This window comes from Hyaena hyaena, unplaced genomic scaffold (assembly GCF_003009895.1).
Source record: "Hyaena hyaena isolate Hyena2069 unplaced genomic scaffold, ASM300989v1 scaffold_111, whole genome shotgun sequence".
In the NCBI taxonomy this organism is placed as follows: Eukaryota; Metazoa; Chordata; class Mammalia; order Carnivora; family Hyaenidae; genus Hyaena; species Hyaena hyaena.
The window spans coordinates 2,053,332-2,075,312 of NW_024080743.1; the positions used below are offsets into that span (position 1 = coordinate 2,053,332).

The following is a 21,981-nucleotide window of genomic DNA, read 5'->3' on the forward strand; positions in this document are numbered from 1 at the left end:
CACACAGTTGGTGAGTTCGAGCCCTACACTGGGCTCTGTGATGACAGCATGGAGCCTGCTTGGGATTCTCTCTCCTGCTCTCTCTCCCTCAAAATAAATAAATAAACTTAAAAAGAGAGGGGGGGGGCACCTGGGTGGCTCAGTTGGTTAAGTGTCCGACTTCAGCTCAAGTAATGATTTCACCGTTCATGGGTTCAATCTTTGCGTTGGGTTCTGAGCTGACAGCCTGGAGCCTGCTTCAGATTCTGTGTCTCCCTCTCTCTCTCTGTCCCTCCATCGCTTGTGCTTGTGTGCTCTCTCTGTCTCTCAAAAATAAATAAACATTAAAAACCTTTAAAAAGAGAGATGGAACTTTTAACAAAAAGCTTTTGAATTTCACCTAAGGATAGAAAAGAGTACAGTATAACTTGGTGCCTCATTCTTTCTAAACAGCTCATAGCAAAAAAAAATAAAATTGAATTTTTATACTGAACCTTTCATTTTATAACCTCATTAAATGTCAATCTAATTTATTTTAGTGTCACATATTATTCTCCATTTTATACACTGGGTGTCAGGGAGACTGTTAAGATTACTCATCAAATATCTAGAAAAAATGTTCAATATAGTTTTCTTTATCTGAAGTCAGAAAAATGAACAAAGCAGGGGAAAATAGTCTCTTATGAAGTAGAGTGAGTTCCTATGAGAAAGATTAAATAAAGACGGTACCCTCACAACATTTTTAAGTCTTCTGATTTTTTTTTAATGTTTTATTTATTTCTAGGAGAGAGAGAGAGACAGCGTGAGCAGGGGAGGGTCAGAGAGAGGGAGTCACAGACTCTGAAACAGGCTCCAGGCTCTGAGCTGGCAGTCAGCACAGAGCCTGATGCAGGGCTCAAACCCACGAACCGCGAGATCATGACCTAAGCGAAAGTCAGACGCTTAACCGACTAAGCCACCCAAGCGTCTTTTTTCTGAATTTATAGGCAGCATGTTGTAGAAGGAGCTTGAACTTTGAAAGATCCAAATTCGAATCCTAAATTTACTAGTTAATCTCTCAAAGCTTCAGATTCCTCGTCTGTTAAAAAAAATTGTTTTTAAAGCCATAAGTTATGTGAGACTTAAATGAAGTTGTATAAAACCAGTTAGGAGAAAGTGTGGATAGATGAAAATATTCTGGAAATGGATGATGGTGATAGTTGTACAAAAATATGAATGTACTTAATGCCACTGAACTATAATTAAAAATGGTTTAAATGGTAAATTTTATGTAGTATATAGTGTACCATGGGAAAAAAAAAAAACCCGCCTACCCGCTGGTAGGCACTTTGTATGTTCTGGCTTTCCCCTTGCCTTTAGAAATTGGAGAGGTTTTTTTTTTCTTAATTCTTAGTCTTTTTCCTCAAAAAATGTTGTATAACTGGGTGTTTCTCATAAAACTATCTTAAATTGCATTCATGATTCAGAATAATGTTTACATTTTGATTACCCCTTGATTCAGCCATCATAGACTTATTCTTATATGGGCTCTTCTACCTCCAAGTTCTTGAAATAAGAGCTTCCCCTTATGACCACAATCTCTATCTCATCTACAGCTATCACTCTTGAGTATGCTTTGTGACCTCATTTTGACCTTTTGTCTCTACCACAACTCTATTCTTCTAGGTTGGACATACCCTCATTATTTTTGTTTTCTTGAGCTCCACAGGCAGCAGTTTCTGTGTTGTCCATTCAAACAATCCCAGATTCTTTCTCCCTTAACCTTCTACCATGTCTACCTTCCCAAGTGACAGTCATTTTTTTTTCTTTTAAAATTTTTATTTAAATTCTAGTTAATCTAGAGTGTAATACTGGTTTCAGGAGTAGAATTCAGTGCTTTATTGCTTACGTGTAACACTCAATGCTCATTATAACAAGTGCCCCCTAATACCCATCACCCATCTAACCCACCTCCAACCATTAACCCTTAGTTTGTTTTCTGTTGTTAAGAATCTCTTATGGTTTCCTCCATTCTCTCTTTTTTTCTTCTCCCCTCGACCTTATGTTCATCTGTTTTGTTTCTTAAATTTCATGTATGAGTGAAATACGGTATTTGTCTTTAACTTATTCTGCTTAGTGTAACACACTCTGGCTCTATCTACATTGTTGCAAGTGGCAAAATATCATTCTTTTTGATAACTGAGTAATATTCCTTTGTGTGTGTGTGTGTGTGTCTGTGTGTATACACACCACATCTCCTTTATTCATCAGTCAGTAGTCATTTGGATTCTTTCCATAGTTTGGCTATTGTTGATAATGCTATTATAAACATCAGGGTGCATATACCCCTTCAAATCAGTATTTTTGTATCCTTTGGGTAAATGCCTAGTAGTGCAGTTGCTGGATTATAGGGTAGTTATGTTTTTGCCTTTTTGAGGAACCTCCATACTGTTTTCCAGAGTGGCTGCACCAGTTAGCATTCCCACCAAAAGCACAAGAGAGTTTCCCTTTCTCTGCAGCCTTGCTAGTTATTTCTTGTGTTATTAATTTTAGCCATCCTGACAGGTGTGAAGTAGTATCTCATTGTGTTTTCATTTGTATTTTGGTGCTGATGAGTGATATTGTGCATCTTTTCATGTGTCTGTTAACCATTTGGATGTCTTCTTTGGGAAAATGTCTGTTCATGTCTTCGGCCCATTTCTTCACTGGATTATTTGGTTTTTTGGGTGTTGACTTTGATAAAGTCTTTATAGATTTTGAATATCAACCCTTTATCAGATAAGCCATTTGCACATATCTTCTTCCATTCTGTTGGTTGCCTTTTAGTTTTGTTGATTGTTTCCTTTGCTGTGTATAACTTTTTATCTTGCTAAAGTCCCAATAGTTGCTGTTTGATTTTGTTTCTCCTGCCTCTGGAGATGTGTCTAGTAAGAAGTTGCTATGGCCAAGGTCAAAGTGGTTGTTCTCTGTGTTCTCCTCTAGGATTTTGATGGTTTCATGTCTCACATTTTAGGTCATTCATCCATTTTGAACTTATTTTGTGTGTGGTATAAGAAAGTGGTCTAGTTTTATTCTTCTGCATGTCACTCTCCAGTTTTCCCAACACCATTTGTTGAAGAGACTGTCCTTTTACCATTGAATATTCTTTCTGCTTTGTTGAAGATTAGTTGACCGTGTAGTTGTGGGTTCATTTCTGGTTTTCTGTTTTGTTCCCTTGATCTCTATCTCTGTTTTTGTGCCAGTACTATACTGTCTTCATGACTGCAGCTTTGTAATACAGTTTATAAAGTCTGGAATCATGATGCCTCCAGCTTTGCTTTTTGTTTTCAAGATTGCTTTGGCTATTCCGGGTCTTCTGGGGTTCCATGCAAATTTTAAGATTGTTCTAGCTCTGTGAAAAATCCTGGTGGTATTTTGATACAGATTGCATTAAATGTATAAATTGCTTTAGGTAATATAGACTTATTTTATTTTATTTTAAATTTATTTCTGAGAGAGAGAGAGAGAGACAGCGTGAGCAGGGGAGCGTCAGAGAGAGAGGGAGACACAGAATCCAAAACAGGCTCCAGGCTCTGAGCTAGCTGTCAGCACAGAGCCCGACGCAGGGCTCAAACCCACGAACCATGAGATCATGACCTGAGCCAAAGTTAGATGCTTAACCGACTGAGCCACCCAGGCGCCCCAGTAATATAGACATTTTAACAATGTTTAATTCTTCCAATTCATGAATATGGAATGTTTTTCCATTTCTTTGTGTCCTCTTCTGTTTCTTTCAATAAGTTTTCTATAGTTTTCAATGTACAGGCCTTTTATCTCTTTGGGCAGGATTAAATCTTTTTATGTTTATTTATTTTTTGAGAGAGAAAGGGGAGAGAAGGAAGGGGAACACAGAATTTGAAACAGGCTCCAGGCTGTCAGCACAGAGCCTGATGCAAGGCTCGAACTCATGAACTGCGAGATCATGACCTGAGCTGAAATCAGACGCTTATAACCAACTGAGCCACCTAGGTGCCCCTCTTTGGTTAGGTTTATTCCTATTCCTATAGTTTTATTTATTCTTATAATTTTTGGTGCAATTTTAAATGGGATAGATTCCTTGATTCCTCTTCTGCTCCTTTATTATTGATGTATAGAATGCAACAAATTTCTGTACATTGATTTTTATATCCTGTGACTGTGCTGAATTCATGTATCAGTTTAGCAATTTTTTGGTGTAGTCTTTCAGGTTCTACACAGAATATCATGTTATCTACAAATAGTGAAACTTTGATTCTTCCTTGCTGATTGGGATGCCTTTTATTTCTTTTGTCATCTGATTGTTGAGGCTAAGACTTCCAGTACTTTGTTAAGTAATAGTCGTGAGAGCAGACATCCCTGTCTTGTTCCTGACCACAGAGGAAAAGTTCTCAGTTTTTCCCCATTGAGGATGATATAAGCTGTGGGTCTTTCATATATGGCCTTTCTGATTTTGAGGTATGTTCCCACTATCCCTACTTTGTAGAAGGATTTTATCAAGAATGGATGCTGTATTTTGTTAAATGCTTTTTCTGCATCTATTGAGAGGATAATATAGTTCTTATCCTTTTTTTAAAGTTTATTTTTGAAGGAGAGAGTGCAAGTGGGATAGGATCAGGGAAAGAGAGAGAATCCCAACTAGGTTCCGCACTGTCAGCATAGAGCCCAACATGGGGCTCAATCCCACAAGCTGTGAGATCATGACCTGAGCTGAAGTCAAATGCTTAACAGACTGAGCCACCCACATGCCCCAGTTCTTATCTTTTTTTATTTTATTAACGTCATGTATGATGTTGAGTAATTTGCAAATATTGAACCATCCCTGCAGCCCAGAAATAAATCCCAATTGATCGTGGTGAATAATTCTTTTAATGTACTCTTGGGTTTGATTTGCTAGTATATTTTTTTTTTTTTTTTTTAGAATTTTTGCATCCATGTTCATCAGAGATATTAACCTGTAATTCCCTTTTTTTGTGGGGTCTTTGTTTTTGGAATCAAGGTATTGCTGGCCTCAAGAATGAGTTTGGAAGTTTTCCTTCCATTTCTATTTTATGGAACAATTTGAGAAGAATAGATACTAATTCTTCTTTAAATGTCTGGTAGAATTCCCCTAGGAAGCCATCTGGCCCTGGACTTTTATGTATTGGGAGATTTTTCATTAGTGATTACATTTTCTGGTTATGGGCCTATTCACATTTTCTATTTCCTCCTGTTTCATTTTGGTAGTTTGTGTGTTTCTAGGCATTTGTCCATTTCTTCTAGGTTTTGCCCAATTTGTTTGCATATTATTTTTCATAATATTTTCTTATGATTATTTCTTTTCCTGTGGTTTTGGTTGTGATCTTTCCTCTTTCATTCATGATTTTATTTATTTGAGTCCTTTCTCTTTTTGATAAGTCTGGCTTTGGTAAGAGCCAGCTCCTAGTTTCATTTATCTATTCCACTTTTTGTTTCTATATCATTTATTTCTGCTCTAATCTTTATTTCTCTTCTGCTTGCTTTTGGCTTTATTTGCTCTTCCTTTTCTAACACCTTTGGGTATGTGGTTAGGTCTGTTTTGAGACTTTTCATATTTCTTGAGGTAGGCCTGTATGGCAGTATACTTCCTTCTTAGGACCACTTTTGCAGCATCCCAAAGGTTTTAGACTGTTAGTTTTCATTTGCATTTGCTTCGATGTACTTTATTTTTTCTTTAATTTCCTGGTTATGTCATTCATTAATAGGATGTTCTTTAACTTCCATGTATTTTGTGGTATTTCCAATTTTTTTTCTTGTGGTTGATCTCATGTTTCCAAATTTTTTCTTGTGGTTGGCCTCATGTTGTAGTCTGCAAATATACATGAAACGATCTTGATCTCTTTGTACTTGTTGAGGGCTGATTTGGACCCAGTATATGATCTGTTCTAAAGAATGTTCTATGTGCACTCAAAAAGAAGGTGTATTCTGATTCAAGATAAAATGTTCCAAGTATCTGTTAAGTACATCTGGTGTATTCAAAGCCATTGTTTCTTTGTTAAATTTCTGCTTGGATGATATATCCATTGATGTAAGTAGTGGGGGTGGTCAAAGTCCCCTACTATTATTGTATTGTTATTGATGAATTTCTTTATGCTTGTTATTAAAGGATTTATATATTTGGGTGCTTCCAAGTTAGAGGCATAAATAATTTAGTTTTTCTGATATAAGTATGGCTACTCCAGCTTTCTTGAGTGACAGTCAGACAGACAGCACAAGTGGGGGAAGGGCAGAGAGAGAGGGAGACAAAGAATCTGAAACAGGCTCTAGGGCCTGATGCTGGACTCAAACTCAGAAATGGTAAGATCATGACCTAGGCTAAAGGAGGACGCTTAGCCCACTGAGCCACTCAGGCACCTGCAGTGGGTCTTGTTTTTTTAACCATTTTGATACCATAAATCTTTTGATGGGAACATTCAGTCCATTTACTTTCAGAGTGTTTATTGAAAAGTATAAATTTAGTGCCATTGTGTTACCTGTAAATCTGGTGTTTCTGGTGATATTCTCTGTTCCTTTCTAGTCTTTGTTGCTTTTGGTCTCCCCTATCTCCCCCCAACAAAGAGTCCCCTTTAATATATCTTTTAGGGCTGGTTTAATGGTCACAAATGTTACTTTCTGTTGTTCTGGGAAACTATCTCTCCTTCTATTCTGAATGATGGCCTGTTGGATAAAGTATTCTTGGCTGCACAGTTTTCTTATTTAGCATGTTGAAATGTCTTGCCAAGTTTCTGTGAACAAGCCTACTGTGAACCTGATCCATCTTCCTTTGTGTAGATTAAGGACTTTTTTCCCCCTTGTCGCTTTTGAGATTCTTTCCTTGTCTGTATTTTGTGAATTTGTCTATGATGTACCTTAGCAGTTACCAGCTTTTGTTGAATTTAATTGGAGTTCTCTGTGCTTCTGGGATTTCATTGACTGTGTCCTTCTCTAGATTAGGGAAGTTGTCAGCTATAATTTGCTCAAATAAACCTTCTGCCCCTTTTTCTGTCTCTTCATCTTCTGAGTCTTCTATGATACCAATGTTATTAAGTTTTCAGATGTCACTGAGTTCCCGAAGTCTACCTTCATGATCCAATACCTATCTTTCCCTCTTCTTTTCAGCTTCATTATCTTTTGTGATTTTATCTTTTATATCACTGATTCATTCTTCAGCTTTATTTATCCTTGGTGTTATGGCATCCATTCAGGTTTGCATCTTGGTTATAGCATTTTTAATTTTGGCTTGACTGGATTTTAGTTCTTTTATGTCTGCAGTTAGTGATTCTGTAATTTCTTCCATACTTTTTTCAAACCCAGTTGGCATCCTTATAATTGTTTTACATTCTAGTTCACACATCTTATATCTGTATTGATTAAATCCCTGGCTGTTACTTCTACTCCCTGCACTTTCTTTTGGCGTGAATTCCTACATCCTGTCATTTGGTCCTAACAAAATGTGATTTGATTTGCTTGTTAAAAGAATCTAGATCCAAAAATAAAAGTAATATGAAAATATATATATAAATAAATAACTAAACTAAAAAATTAAAAAAGTAAAAAGGAATCTACATCCTATTTCCCCTAGAGCTGAAGCTTCGCAGCATTCTATGATTAGTAGAGTTAGAGTGTGCAAGGAGTTTGTACTAGTCTTCTGGGGCCAGCTTATGTGTTGCTTCTTAGGCCAACTTGTCCTCATTGAGATGCACCTGCAGGACACAGCAGGGCTGGAGCTTAGTGTAAGCAGCTCTGGTCTTTACTTAGTGGTGCTGGTTAGCTCACTGAGGTCAGTCAATGCTGATGGACGGGGGAGCAAAATGAGGTTGCCCATCTCTCTTGTCCACAAAGCAGAGAGCTTGCACCCACCACTCTTCAGGAAGCCCTCACAGAAGAGCAAACAGTTATCTCTTTTGTGTCCCAGGCTGCCTTCGCCCTATTTATGTCCAAGCTGTTTTGTCTCAGGTCAATGGCTGGGTTTCTAAACTCCAAATTTTAGGGACTCACTTGGCACAGCTCCAAGCTGTTCCTCTGGAGGAGGGCCTCGCCATGCTTTTGCCATTTGCCAGCTTGTTAAAGACAGCAGTCACATGACCACACAGTGGTTCAGCTCTTAGGCAAAGCAGAGCAGAAAGCTTGCATCAAGATTTGCTGCCCTCACCTAGTGTTTCCACTGCTGTGCCTGGGAACAGTAAAGCACATTGGTGCCACCCATTCTTCTGTCCCTGGAGAGGCATTGCAGCCACTCCCAAATGCACTTCCAGCAGGAGAACTGTTTCTCTTCGTGTGACCCAGGGGATCGTCAGACCCTGCTGTCCGTTCTTGGTTCTTCACTCCCTTTCACCACAGGAGCAACACTAAGCCAGCCAGGAATCCTGTCATGAGCGGGCTTCTACAACTTCAGATTTTGGACTCCACTCCTTATAGTACCTTTTGGTAGTCTCTATAAGCAGGGCTCCCTCTTCTCCATAACATCTGCAGTTCTTACCTCCCCCAAATCAACTCTCTGCAGCTCCTACCTTCTATAAATCTACTTGTTGACTTGCAGTTTTGTTCTCTCAGTCCTCTGGTTGATTTCTTGGATGTTCAGAATGATTTGATTTTTATCTAGCTGTGTTTGAGGGACTAGACAAGCTTAAGGTCCCCCTACTCCTCCACCATCTTAACTCTTCCCTCATCCTTTTTTTCTGTGCTTGAATTCCTGGTCTTTATTGAATAAAGTTCTCAAGCGCTTTAGATAAGCTGTCTCATTTAGCATGTTAGTGCTTTAAGTAAGCTGTCACATTCCTTACAAGATCCCTGGGAAGTGTTGTTACTCAGTTTATGGATGGTGGAACTGAGGCTTACAGAGGTTTAGTAACTAACCCAGAACACTAGGCTCTTTTATATAGATTTGAAATATAAACCCAGATCTGGCACCAAAGCCTACATGCACTCTTTCCATTCCTTTGGCCCTGTTTCAGTTTATTCTGTGTAGTCTCACTTGTGTGTTCAGATGTTTTTTTCTTTGTTTCTTCTTGACTTTCTGATATGTTCATACCTTTTCTTCTCTCAAACTTTGAACCCAGTCCCCAATTCACATAGTAAATAATTTAACCTACCACTTAACTGAAATGACTGAATGCATCCAGCAGAATCTCCTTCAACGTTATTTTCTTATGCTCTCTCATTTCTCTGACTCATTGCTTATCAATACTTTCTATGTTCCTCATTCTTTTTTCCTGTCACCAAGGCTTGCTTCATGATTTATTCCTATTTTTTTACTCTTTCAAGCTCTCCTTTCAAATTGATTAAGTTTCTTCTACTTTAAAAAGGTTGGGGGTGCGAATCCTGAAAAATAACCATTAAATTTAGCATTTCTATGGTGATTGGTAATATTAGCAAGAGCCATCTCAGTAGAGTAATGCATACAGATTCCAGGAGGCAGACGGGTATGACTGAATAGGAAATGTGGAATTGAAAACCAGTGCAGACTTCTTTAAAGAAAGGTTACAATGAAAAAGGGAGGGGGGAGCTGTATGACTGAAGGACAGGCTTTGTTGGTTTGTTGGTTTATTTTCTAAAGATACGTTTAAGTATGATAACATCCTAAAAGGAAAGAGAAAAAAGGGAGAGGTTTCTGGAGTAAAACCTCAGATCCATAGGATCAGCCTTAAAGGCTTTTACATATAAACTCTATGGATCTTTACAGACCTAGCTGAATCTGAAGCTTTTCTTCACTGGTTCAAGAAGAAGTTTTTATTTCTTCGGTAATTTGTTGTAACAGCTCATGTATCTTTCCTGATATTTACCATATACTCTCTGAAATTATATGTTGCAAAATATAGTTAAGAGTCCTGCTATCTTGATTTCATTCCTGGCTTTACTGCTTACCAGCTGTGTAGCTTCCCACAAATTACTTAATTCTTTTAGTACTCAAGCCTTTTTATCTATAACTTGGGTATAATAGTAGCTACTTGTTAGGGTTAGCTTCTAACCCTAATCCTCCTTCACAAAGGAGTATTAACCTTTGTGAAGCTCTTAGAGCAGGCATTTTCTTCCTACTAAATTGTAATGTCCTTAAGTCTAAGAACCTGTTCTTTATATTACTTAGTAACCCAGCATAATACATACATATTATAGTTTAGAATTTTATTTTTGAAGGAATAGTGGAATATACCCTGCATTTGTAAGTTAGCTCTTGAGTATGAATCCAGTTGGGAATCATTGTCTATACATATTTTCTTCCCTAGAGAGATACTCAGACCCCAATGTAGGACCAAATGCCAGGCAGCTGCAAGGTACTGAATCTTGACAATTTTAGCCAGGAAGACTTGGGTGGGGATGTGGGATAAGAAGAATGAAAGAACTACAACTACCAATGAGAGGCAATAAAATGCTCTGTTGTAAAAGTAGCATATTATTTAGGCCAAAAATGCTCTTAATGAGAGTTAAAAATATCCCCTGGGGCAGTCAAGGCTAGTCACCATCCAAGTAGTATCCTTTGCATTGAGGAACACCAAACCAGGGTAGCTTCTATGACTAGAGCTTCAGTGAATGGAAAAAATAGTGTAAACAGGATAATTTTGGGTGATTGGGAAGGAATATGCCTCAATTGGCTGAGGGACTAAGGAAAAAACAAAAATAGATTAAATTTTTCTCTCAGGCAGCTCATTGCCTGTTGTCTTATTTTGCCTCCTAAATTTTTTATTCCTGGTTTTGGAGAATTCCTGAACTACAGGGGAATCTCTAAAGCAGGGATAGCAAATATTGGCTTCATCCCATATGCCTCCTGATGTGTGGTGCTGAGAAGGAATTTAATGGAAAAGAATGCCTTGATTCATTATCAGTGCCTTGCATAACTTAAGGAAGGGATTGATAGAAGAGCCCACTCCTTGCAGTGCTTCTTCTGCTCAAGACTGAACGCAAGCTAAATGGATTATCTAGGCAGTATTATGTGGTCAATGCTGTGATGCTTAATTATATAGAAAACTATCTTTAACCATGACGTTTTTTGATTGGCAGCCTTTCAATGTCATACCTCAAATAACCTCTGGTTCCATCTATCCATTTGGCTAATTTTTTTAAAGAATTTTTTTAAATGTTTTATTTATTTCTGAGAGAGAGAAAGAGACAGCGTAAGCAGGGAAGGATCAGAGAGAGAGAGGGAGACACAGAATCTGAAACAGGCTCCAGGCTCTGAGTTAGCCGTCAGCACAGAGCCTGACGCAGAGCCTGAACCCATGGACCCTGAGATCAGGACCTGAGCCGAAGTCGGACACCCAGCCAACTGAGCCACCCAGGTGCCTCAGCTGATTTTTTTTTAATTGAAAGTTTTTTGCAATATCATGGCCTTCATTGCTACCCTATTTTGTCCTTTAAATGGAATTAATATTCAATGCTTTAGCTTCTCTTTCATGTACACCTAGTTTCTTACATTTACTTTTTTTTCCCTATGATTAGGCTTTATTCTCTAGAGCAATATTAGCTTCATAGCAAAAATGGAGAGGAAGGTACAGAGATTTCCCATATACTGTCTTTATCCTACCCATGTGTAGCCTCCCTCATTATCAGCATTCCCCACTGAAATTGTGCATTTGTTATAATTGATGGGCCTATATTGACATATCATTATCACCCAAAGCCCATAGTTTACATTACAGTTTATTCTTAGCTTTGTACATTCCTTGGGTTTCCTGTATCCACTGTTACATTATTATACAGAGTAATCTTACAGTCCTAAAAATCCTATGTGCTCCACTTATTCATCTCCTACCCCTCATAAACCCTGATCTTTTTACTATCTCCATAGTTTTACTTTTCCCAGAATATCACATAGTTAAAATTATACAGTATGTGTTCTTTTCAGTCTGGCTTATGTCACTTAGTAATATGCATTTAAAGTTTCTTCCATGTCTTTTTCTAGCTTGATGGTGGCTCATTTCTTTTTAATGCTTAATAATACTCTGTTGTCTGAATTTACTACAGTTTATTTAACCATTCATCTACTGAAGGACATCTTAATTGCTTCTAAGTTTTGGCAATATGGTTAGAGCTGCTGTAAACATCCATGTGCAGGCTTTTGTGTCGACGTAAATTGTCTTATTTATTTATTTTTTAATTTGCATCCCAGTTAGCATACAGTGCAACAATGATTTAATGCCCCTCACCCATTTATCCCATCCCTCCTCCCACACCCCTTCCAGCAACCTTCTATTTGTTCTCTATATTTAAGATTCTCTTGTGTTTTGTCCCCCTCCCTGTTTTTATATTATTTTTGCTTTCCTTCCCTTATGTTCATCTGTTTTGTATCTTAAATACTTCATTAGTGAAGTCACATATTTGATTTCTCTGACTAATTTTCCTTCACATAATACCCTCTAGTTCCATCCACATAGTTACAAATGGTATGTAGATATAAATTTTCAACTCCTTTGGGTGCATACGTAGGAGCAGGAGTTCTGGATTGTACGGTAAGAGTATGTTTAGTTTTAAAAGAAATCACCAAACTATATTTCAAAATGGCTGTACCATTTTGTATTTTCATCAGCAAGGAATGAGTTCTCTTGCTCCAAACATTCACCAGCATGTGACGTTGTCAGTGTTCTGTATTTTACTATTCTAATAAGTATAGTGGTATCTCCACCTCACGCCAGTCAGAGTGGCTAAAATGAGCAAATTAGAGAACTCGAGATGCTGGCGAGGATGTGGAGAAACGGGCACCCTCCTACACTGTTGGTGGGAATGTAAACTGGTACAGTCCCTCTGGAAAACAGTGTGGAGGTTCCTCAGGAAACTAACAATAGAACTCCCCTATGACCCAGCAATAGCACTGCTAGGAATTTACCCAAGGGATACAGAAATGCTGAGGCATAGGAGCACATGTACCCCAATGTTCATAGCAGCACTCTCCACAATAGCTAAAACATGGAAAGAGCCTAAGTGTCCATCAACAGACGAATGGATCAAGAAGATGTGGTTATCTATACCATGGAATACTACATGACAATGAGAAACAATGAAATCTGGCCATGTGTAGCAACATGGATGGACCTTGAGGGTGTTATGCTGAGTGAAATAAGTCAGGCAGAGAAGGACAAATATCATATGTTTGCACGTATAGGAGGATTAGGAGGAACTTGACGGAGGAACAAGGGGGAGAAGAAGGGCGGAAATGGTGGAAAGGGAGAGAGGCAAACCATGAGAGACTCTTGAATGCTGACAAAAACTGAGGACTGATGGATGTGGGGGGGGGAGGGATGGGCATGGAGGAGGACACTTGTGGGGATGAGCACTGAGTGTTATATGGAAACTAATTTGACAATAAACTATTCGAAAAAAAAAATAAGTATAGTGGTGTCTCACAGTTGTTTTAATTTGCATTTTACTGATGACATATAATGTAGAGCATCTTTTCATGTTCTTATTTGCTTATTTGATGAGGTGTCTTAATGTCTCTGACCCATTTTTATTGAGATGTTTTCTTATTATTGAGTTTTAAGAGTTATTTGATGTTCTGGATAATAGTCTTTTATCAAATATGTCCTTTGCAAATATTTTCCCCTAATCTGTGATTTTCCTTTTTCTTCTCTTGACAATATCTTTCACAAAGGAGAAATTTTTTAATTTAATGAAGTCTGGCTTATCAGTTTTTTCTTCCATGGATTGTGTGTTTGGTGTCCTATCTAAAAAGTCAGCTAGTTTCTCCTATATTATCTTGTTGGAGTTTTGTGTAGTTTGTGTTTTATATTTAGGTCTATGATCCTATGATTTTGAGTTAGTTTTTGTGAATGGTATAAGTCTTTGTCTTGATTCACTTATTTGTTTGTTCATTTGTTTATTTTAGAGATAGAGGCAGAGAAAGAGCCCAAGCAGTGGAGAGGGGCAGAGGGAGAGAGAGAATCTCAGGCAGATTTGACACTCAGTGAGGAGCCTGACTCAGGGCTCAACCCTACAACCCTGGGATTGTGACCTGAGCTGAAATCAACAGTCAGAGGCCCAACCCACTGAGCTATTCAGGTGCCCCTTGATTCATTCTTTACATGTGCATACTTAGTATTCCAATGCCATTTGTTGAAAAAGTGGTCTTTTCTTCCTTGTATTGCTTTTGCTGCTTTCTTTGTCAAAGATCAGTTGAATATATTCATATGCATCTATTTTGGGGTTCTCTATTTTTGTTCCAGTGATATATTTATCTGTTCTTTGACCACTACCAAACTGTCTTCATTACTGTACCTTTATAGTCTTGAAGTCAGGTAATGTCAGTCCTCCAACTGACTGACAGTATTGTTCTTCAATTTTGTGTTAGCTATTCTGGGTCTTTTGCCTCCTCCCAAACTTTAGACTCAATTTGTTTATATCCACAAATAACTTGGTGGGATTTTGATTGGGATTGCATTGAATTTGTAGATCAAGTTGAAAAGAATGACATCTTCATAATATTGGGTCTTCCTATTGATGAACATGGATTATCACTCCATCTTTGTGTATTCTTCTTTATATATTTAATTTTTTTTTTAAATTTTTAATGTTTATTTTGCGAGTGAGAGAGAGAATAAGGGAGGAGGGGCAGAGAGAGAGGGACACAGAGGATCCAAAACGGGCTCTGCACTGAGAGTGGAGAGCCCCATGTGAGGCTTGAACTCATGAACTGTGAGATCATGACCTGAGCTAAAGTCAGATGCTTAACCAACTGAACCACCCAGGAGTCCCTGTATATTTACTTTTATTTAATCTATTTTTGTAATCTTTAGAAGTCACTTATTCTGAGTCACTTCAGAAATATTTTACAGAGTTTTCCTGTCCTCTTGGATTCACTTGCTCTTTGTTGCGTTTTCACTTGCTCAATACCATTTCGTATTGGCTTTCTAAGAGCTTTTCTCTTCCTCTTTTAAATATCCATGATGCCCAGCCAAATGTAATTTCTGGTACTGCATAGCAAAATTGTTCCTGGAATTGAATTAAATCACCTGATCTACATAGTTCACATCATACTACAGTACAACTGCTTTCTTGAAATTAAAGCAAAAATTCTTATTGACTGTATAAAGGAAATAGAGGAGAATTATAGTACATAATCCCTGCTCTCAAGAAGCTAGTAGTTTGGTAAGAAACAACACTTAAATGTATGAAAAGTAAGACTTTTAGATAATAATTCTACTATTAAGACATAGAGGATTACCTGATTAACATATATTAATTAAATACATAACACTGACTCTGGAACTTGCAGGAGAGTGATTTACTTTAATCACATTAGTCAGGGCAAACTTTATTGGACTCATGGAAATTGAACTTAGTCCTGAAATATGAACAAATTTTGGATAAGAGAGATTAATCCAGATTTCTTATGGATGAGTTTCACAATACTTTGTCCTTCAATTTTTTCTTAAAAAGCTTTAAATGAAATATTTCCTTTTAATTATATCTTCTATACAGTATAGTTATAACAAACACTTGAAAATGTTTGATATATCAGTTGTCTTCAATTTTTTATTCTTATGTTTTGTCACAGGGATACTGATTTTCAGCTGCTACAGGAAGGACAAAGGTATGATTGAATCAGTATTACTTACCTTCTATATATTTATGTTAATAGAAACATTAAGAGTAAACCAGGTGATATGAGCTCTTAGACTTCCTGTGTTGATGCATTAGGTAAGTGCCCATTTTAGCCCACACAAAGAAATATTTGCCTTGTACAGCTTTTTCTTTTGTGATAGTAAGATGATGTGTTTGATCTGTATGATTTATTGTACAGCTGTTCCTACCAAAGAAGTCTAATTGAATCTGTTGAAATATGACACAAACACAGCTTCCATCTAAGATACTGTGCTTCTTTGTCAACTAGATTATGCCAATTACATTTGTTGAAAGGTTTTTATAGTCTTATTTTACAGGATTTCAAAACTTAATATGCCAGTTATGTATTATTTGGAAGTGTCTAAAGCATTAATAGAAATTCTGAGTCATGATATATTTCTTGACTGTTCGTGTGGTTTTGTTTGCCCAAACATGACTATCTCTCAAAACACATTCTTTTTCTTTTATCAACATAAATTTTCCTGGTTTTTAGTCACACTTTAGTACATGAAAGTAAGCACAAGTGAGAGATACTTATTTATTGACATATATTTTAAATTTATAGCTTTAAGGTAATACAGAAAGATATAATTACTTTAAAATTCCAAGAGAGGGGCACCTGGGTGGCTCAGTCAGTTAAGCATCCGACTTCAGCTCAGGTAATGATGTCACGGTTCATGGGTTCGAGCCCCACATCAGGCTCTGTGCTGACAGCCAGCTCAGAGCCCGGAGCCTGCTTCAGATTCTGTGTCTCCCTCTCTCGCTGACCCTCCCCTGCTCACACTGTCTCTTTCTCTCTCAGCAATAAATGAAACATTTAAAAAATTTTTTTAAATTCCAAGAGAAAGTATGAAACATGTAAAAGTCAAAGTTCTAATTTTTTTGAAATTATACTTATTTCATGTACAAGAGACAATCCCATGACTAAGTAAAAGATTCTAAGTAAAAAATATCTAATACTGAATAAACTTATTATCTTTATTCCCATCCACAACTTTACTTTCAACTCTGTTTTTCTTTCTTTACACTTCTACCCAGCGTGCTGCTTTTTTAAAAATATTACATTATTTTATTTTATTCTATATTGTAATCATTTAAAAAAATGAATAGCCTTTTAGGGGAAGCAGTTTTAAGTTTATAGATTGCCTGAAAAGTAGAAAGTTCCCATACACCCTCACAACTCCCTACCTGCACTTGACCCAGAATCCTTATCCTAAAAGATAGTTCTTTTCGGGTTCTGATATGTGCGTTTGCTTGAGAGTAGCTACTTACCTAACATTTCATATCTCAGGTTTGTATAGACAAAGCTTCTCTTTTCACCTTTTCACAAGTCTTAATCTTTTTAAAACACAATTGAAAATTGAAGCAAAGTCCCCAGGTGGCTCAGTCAGTTAAGTCTCCAGTTCTTGCTTTTAGTTCAGGTAATGTTCAGCTCAGGTAATAATCTCATGGTTTGTGGGATCAAGCCCCACCTTAGGTTCTGCGCTGACAGTGTGGAGCCTGCTTGGGGATGCCGTCTCTCCTCTTTCTTAGTTCTGCCTCCCTCCCTCCCTTCCTCTCTGTCAAAAAAATTTTTTTTAATTAAAAAAAAAGAAAATTAAAGAAGCATAATCAAAGGGAAAAAACTACTGTCTTTTATTTTTATTATTCTGTAATAACTCTAAGTTTTCAAATATAGTATCTTTCATTGACAGATATTAATTTGCCAACTTTATTTTCTATTATGACTTTCTTGTGTTTATTTTGTCCATGGAATTTTCTGTATAACTATCAACCAGAATTGAGAAATGTTTAAACATGTCTTTTTATCTTGTAATCTTCCAAAACCTAAGCAGAATTTCTGCAGTAAATTTTTTTGAGAAAGCAAGAATGAAGTTTCCAAAATAAAACCTTTTTTTAAGTTTTTTAAATGTTTTATTTATTTCTGAGAGAGAGAGAGAGAGAGAGCGAGCGTGAGCAGGGGAGGGTCAGAGAGAGGGAGACACAGAATCCGAAGCAGGTTCCAGGCTCTGAGCTGTCAGCACAGAGCCTGACGCAGGGCTCGAATCCATGAACCGTGAGATCGTGACCTGAGCTGAAGTTGAATGCTTAACCAACGGAGCCACCCAGGTGCCCCAATAAAACCTTTTTTTAAAAAAGTAGATATAAAATAGTCACAGAATGATACTAGGCAGAAGCACCTGAGTGGTTCATTCAGTTAAGCGTCTAACTCTTGAATTAATCTCAGGTCTTGATCTCAGGGTCATGAATTAAAAAAAGAAAAAGAAATGTAACAAGCAAAAATCAAAATAATTCAGTAGAATGGAACTATCAAGGTTTTTTTTCTTTTTGCTGTATTCCTTCAACACTTTAAATAATGGGAAAAAAGAAAGAAGATGTTAGAATTATATCAAGTAGATAGGATGCAGGGAAATCATAGATTTATAGCATTCTTCAGAAACATGTATGTATGTATGTGTGTGTCAATGGAAATATATATGTATATTTATAGGGCTATATGTATAGGCCTATAGATAATGCTTTGCCTAGGGAATACAAAGTTTTTCCTTGGAAGTTACAAAATACTAATACTGTGGGACATTTTGCTTTTTCATTATAGTTATGTTGTTTCTTTCCTTCTACAGTGGCCATTCTGGAAAGGAAGTACAGCTATGCACTAAGGCCATTAAGACATCAGATATTGACAATCCTGGCCATTTTGAGAAGCATTATGAATCCAGTTCTTCTAGCACTCATAGTGATAGTAACAGTGACAATGAGCAAGACTTTGTTTCCTCCATTCTACCAGGAAATAGACCAATGCACAAAAAAAGTGTAATGAAAAAGAAAGCTGGCCAGAAAGCTAACTCCAAACATGAAGACAAAGAACAGACTGTAATAGATGTCTCAGAGCAGCTAGGCAACTGCAGATTAGATAGTCAGGAGAAGGCTACTACTTGTGAACTTCCTTCACAGAAAGTAAGTTCTCAGATTTCTTCAAATAATCCGTTGCCAGAAAAATTAGAAGCTTCAGAAAATTCCGAAACTAAATACAGTAGTTCAAAAATAACTCTAGTAGGCATAAGTAAGAAAAGTGCTGAGCATTTTAAGAGAAAGTTTGCCAAATCAAATCAAGTTTCTAGGTCAGCCTCTAATTCAGTGCACATGTGCCCTGAAGTTGCAAAGGCAAACTTACTTAAAGTCCTGAAGGAGACTTTGATGGAGTGGAAGACAGAAGAAACTTTGAGGTTTTTGTATGGCCAGAATTATGCTTCTTTGTGTCTGAAACTCTCTTCAGCCTCTCTGGTTAAAGAAGAAGAACTTGATGAAGATGACATACTCTGTGATCTAGACAGACATTCTCCTTCCCTACAGGGATCTCAGAACAGCTTGGATGAGTCTTTACCTTTTAGAACTTCAGATACAGCCTGTAAACCACTACCAAGTTATGAGAACTTGAAAAAAGAAACTGAAACATTAAATTTAAGGATAAGGGAGTTTTATAGAGGACGATATGTTTTGAGTGAAGAAACTACCAAATCACAAGACTTGGAAGAGGTATGTCTTAATGAGGATGAGTTTGTGAGGCACCTGGGTGGTTCATTCAGTTAAGCATTGGACTCTTGATTTCGGTTTAGGTCATGATCTCACAGTTTATAAGATCAAGCCCTGTTTTGGGCTCTGGTCTGACAGCCTGGAGCTCGCATGGGATATTCTCTCTCTCTCTCTCTCTCTCTCTCTCTCTCTCTCTCTCTGCCCTTTCCCCACTCATGCTTTTTTTTCTCTCTCAATATAAATAAATAGACTTTTTAAAAAAATGATAATGAGTTTTCTATGCTACTAGCATATGCAACACTCACCATAGTGAATCTTGGAACAGAAGTAATTGAAACAGAGATAATTGTTAAATTTTCAAGTTTGTTTAGTTCAAGTTTTTTTATTTAAAATGCCATCCCTAGGGGCATACTGTCTAAGGTATGTGTATTTCTGTTGGATACGTATCTAGCACTGGAATTTTTGAGTTATAATGTATGTGTACATGCAGCTGTACTGGATAATGCCAAACAGTTTTCCAAAATGGTTTTGCGAATTTATATTCCACTGCCACTATATGAGAGTTTCCATGACGCCACATTCTTTACCAGTACTTGATACTGTTACTTTTCACCATTCTGGTGGTATTGCTTTTTGGTTATAATACATTTCTCTGATGATTAATGAGTTGAGCACTGTTTCATTTGCTTTTTGACCATTTGGAATGTCTGTTTTGTTAAGTGTCTTTTCAAGTCTTTTTCCCATTTATCTGTAGGAATACTCAAGTAATTTTTTTCTTACTGATTTTGTAGGAATTTTTTATTCAGGATTCAAACCCATTTTTAGTTGGGTGTATTATGAATATCGTTTTTTACTCTGAGACTTGCCTTTTCACTCTCATTAATGATATCTTGAGTCCAGTTTATTAATTATAGCCTTTAATTCTTAAAGAAAATAAATCTTTGTTTAGTCCAGGTTATTTCATCTTCTAGAAGCTTTGTTTTTCCTTTCATATTTAGATCTGCAATTCACCTGGAATTGATTTTTGTTTGTGATGAGGAATATGGTTCAGATTTCATTGGTTTCCTTTGGGAAAATGTGTGCACATTAAAGTTGGAGAAGCACTATTGATTTTTGCGGGGGTCGGGGGGAGTGTTGTTCATTCCATTAGTTACTGAGAAAGATGGGAGAGGTGGGTTAAAAATCTGTCACCATAATTATGAATTGTTTCTCCTTTTAGTGAATTTTATTGTTAATATTTTGAGACCATATTATATGGTGTTAAAAAAAAGATTGTTATGTCTTCCTGGTAAATCAAACCTCACTATTGTGGAGTGACTTTTGTTTACATTGATGATTTTTTTCTCTTGGAGTCTACTTTGCTGTCATTAGCATTCTTTATTAGTATTTTCAGGTACTGTCTGTTTTTACTTAGGCTAGTAGTCTTTATTATGTGGAGAATTTATTTACATTCAGTGTCGTAAGTGATATATTTGGGTTTAAATCTGCCATCCCACTCATTGCTTTCTACTTGTCCCACCTGTTCTGTGTTCTGTCTCTCCTTCTTGCTTTCTTTGAATGAAATATCATTTCATTGTTTACCCTCTGTTAGCTTGTTTTTTTATGTTATTTTACTCATCATTAAGTAGTTACTCTAAAGAGTAAAACCTGAATGAACTGAATTATTATAAAAGTCCAATATAAGTTAATTTTTTTGCTTCCTTTATAGTCCTTAGAAACTTTAATTCTATTTACCCTCTCATTGCTTATGTGCTCTTATTGTCTATTTTTATTCTCTGTGTTTTAAATACTGTAAGATTATTTATAGTCAATATTCGGTTGGAGTTATCCAATTAATTACTCTTCCATTGTATTTTATTCCTTCCTGAATCTCTGTTCTTCCAGTAGGGATCATTTGCCTTGGGCTTAAAGAATATCCTTTATTTTGGTTAGTGTGTTTGCCAATGATAAATTTTCTCGTTTTTGTCAAAAGATTCTTTATTTCATTTTTGAAGGACATTTTTTGGGGTATTGAATTCTAGATTAGCATTTTTTTTCAGGCAATTGAAAATATTTGTCTTCTGACTTTCATTTATTTCTCTAATTGTGACTTCTTTGAAAATACTGTTTTTCTTCTGTTATCCACTTTTAAGATTTTTTTGTTTTGGTTACTGTCAATTTTAGAATGCCTTGCTTAGGTGTGATAAGTATTGTATTTATTGTTTTGACTCTTGTAATACTTGAATTTTGACTTGGTTTCTTTATCTGTTTTGGAATATTCTCAATTATTATCTCTATAGATATTTCTTCTGTCTCATTCTTCCTTTCCTCTTTGTCTGGTACTCCAGTTACGGACATGTTAATCTTCTGTGTCTCATATTCTTTTGCACTATGTATATATGAGGGAGGGGGTGTTGGATGTGACTTTGCTTTATTCTGAGTATTTTCCAAATCAGTGTTCTCTCTTCAGTCTTTTCTTTTGTATTATTAAACATATTCACTAAGTTTTCACTTTAGAATACTGTAATTTTTAGGGTCCCTAGGTGGCTCAGTCAGTTAAGCATTGATTTCATCTGGCTGAGGTCATGATCTTGGTTCGTGAGTTCAAGCCCCACATTGGGCTCTGTGCTGACAGCATGGCCTGGAGCCTACTGGAGTTTCTCCCTCTCTCTGCCCCTCCCCTGCTCATGTGCACATGCATGCTCTCTCTCAAAATAAGTAAATTTTTTAAAAAAGAATACTGTATTTTTCAGTTTGAGAATTTTCCTTTGGTTCTTTTATATAGTTTCCAGTTCTCTACAGAAAATCTCAGTCTTGTCATTTTTCTTTGAATAAAACTGATAACTTCATCATCTGGATTCCCAGAGGGTTGTTTTCCATGGGCTAATGTTTCAGATTTTGACCATGTTGTCTTGTTTTCTTAGTCAGCTTTATTACATGCCAAAC

At 36.7% G+C, this 21,981-nt stretch overlaps 1 protein-coding gene across 1 annotated transcript in view; it reads left to right on the forward strand.

The window, feature by feature from the left end:
- Positions 1 to 21,981, forward strand: part of RPAP2 (RNA polymerase II associated protein 2) — a 99,258-nt gene that overhangs the window by 19,881 nt on the left and 57,396 nt on the right. The window contains exons 7-8 of the mRNA XM_039236427.1: positions 15,455 to 15,490; positions 18,147 to 19,059. Of these exons, the coding sequence (XP_039092358.1) occupies positions 15,455 to 15,490; positions 18,147 to 19,059 (949 nt within the window). The remainder of the gene's footprint in view (positions 1 to 15,454; positions 15,491 to 18,146; positions 19,060 to 21,981) is intronic.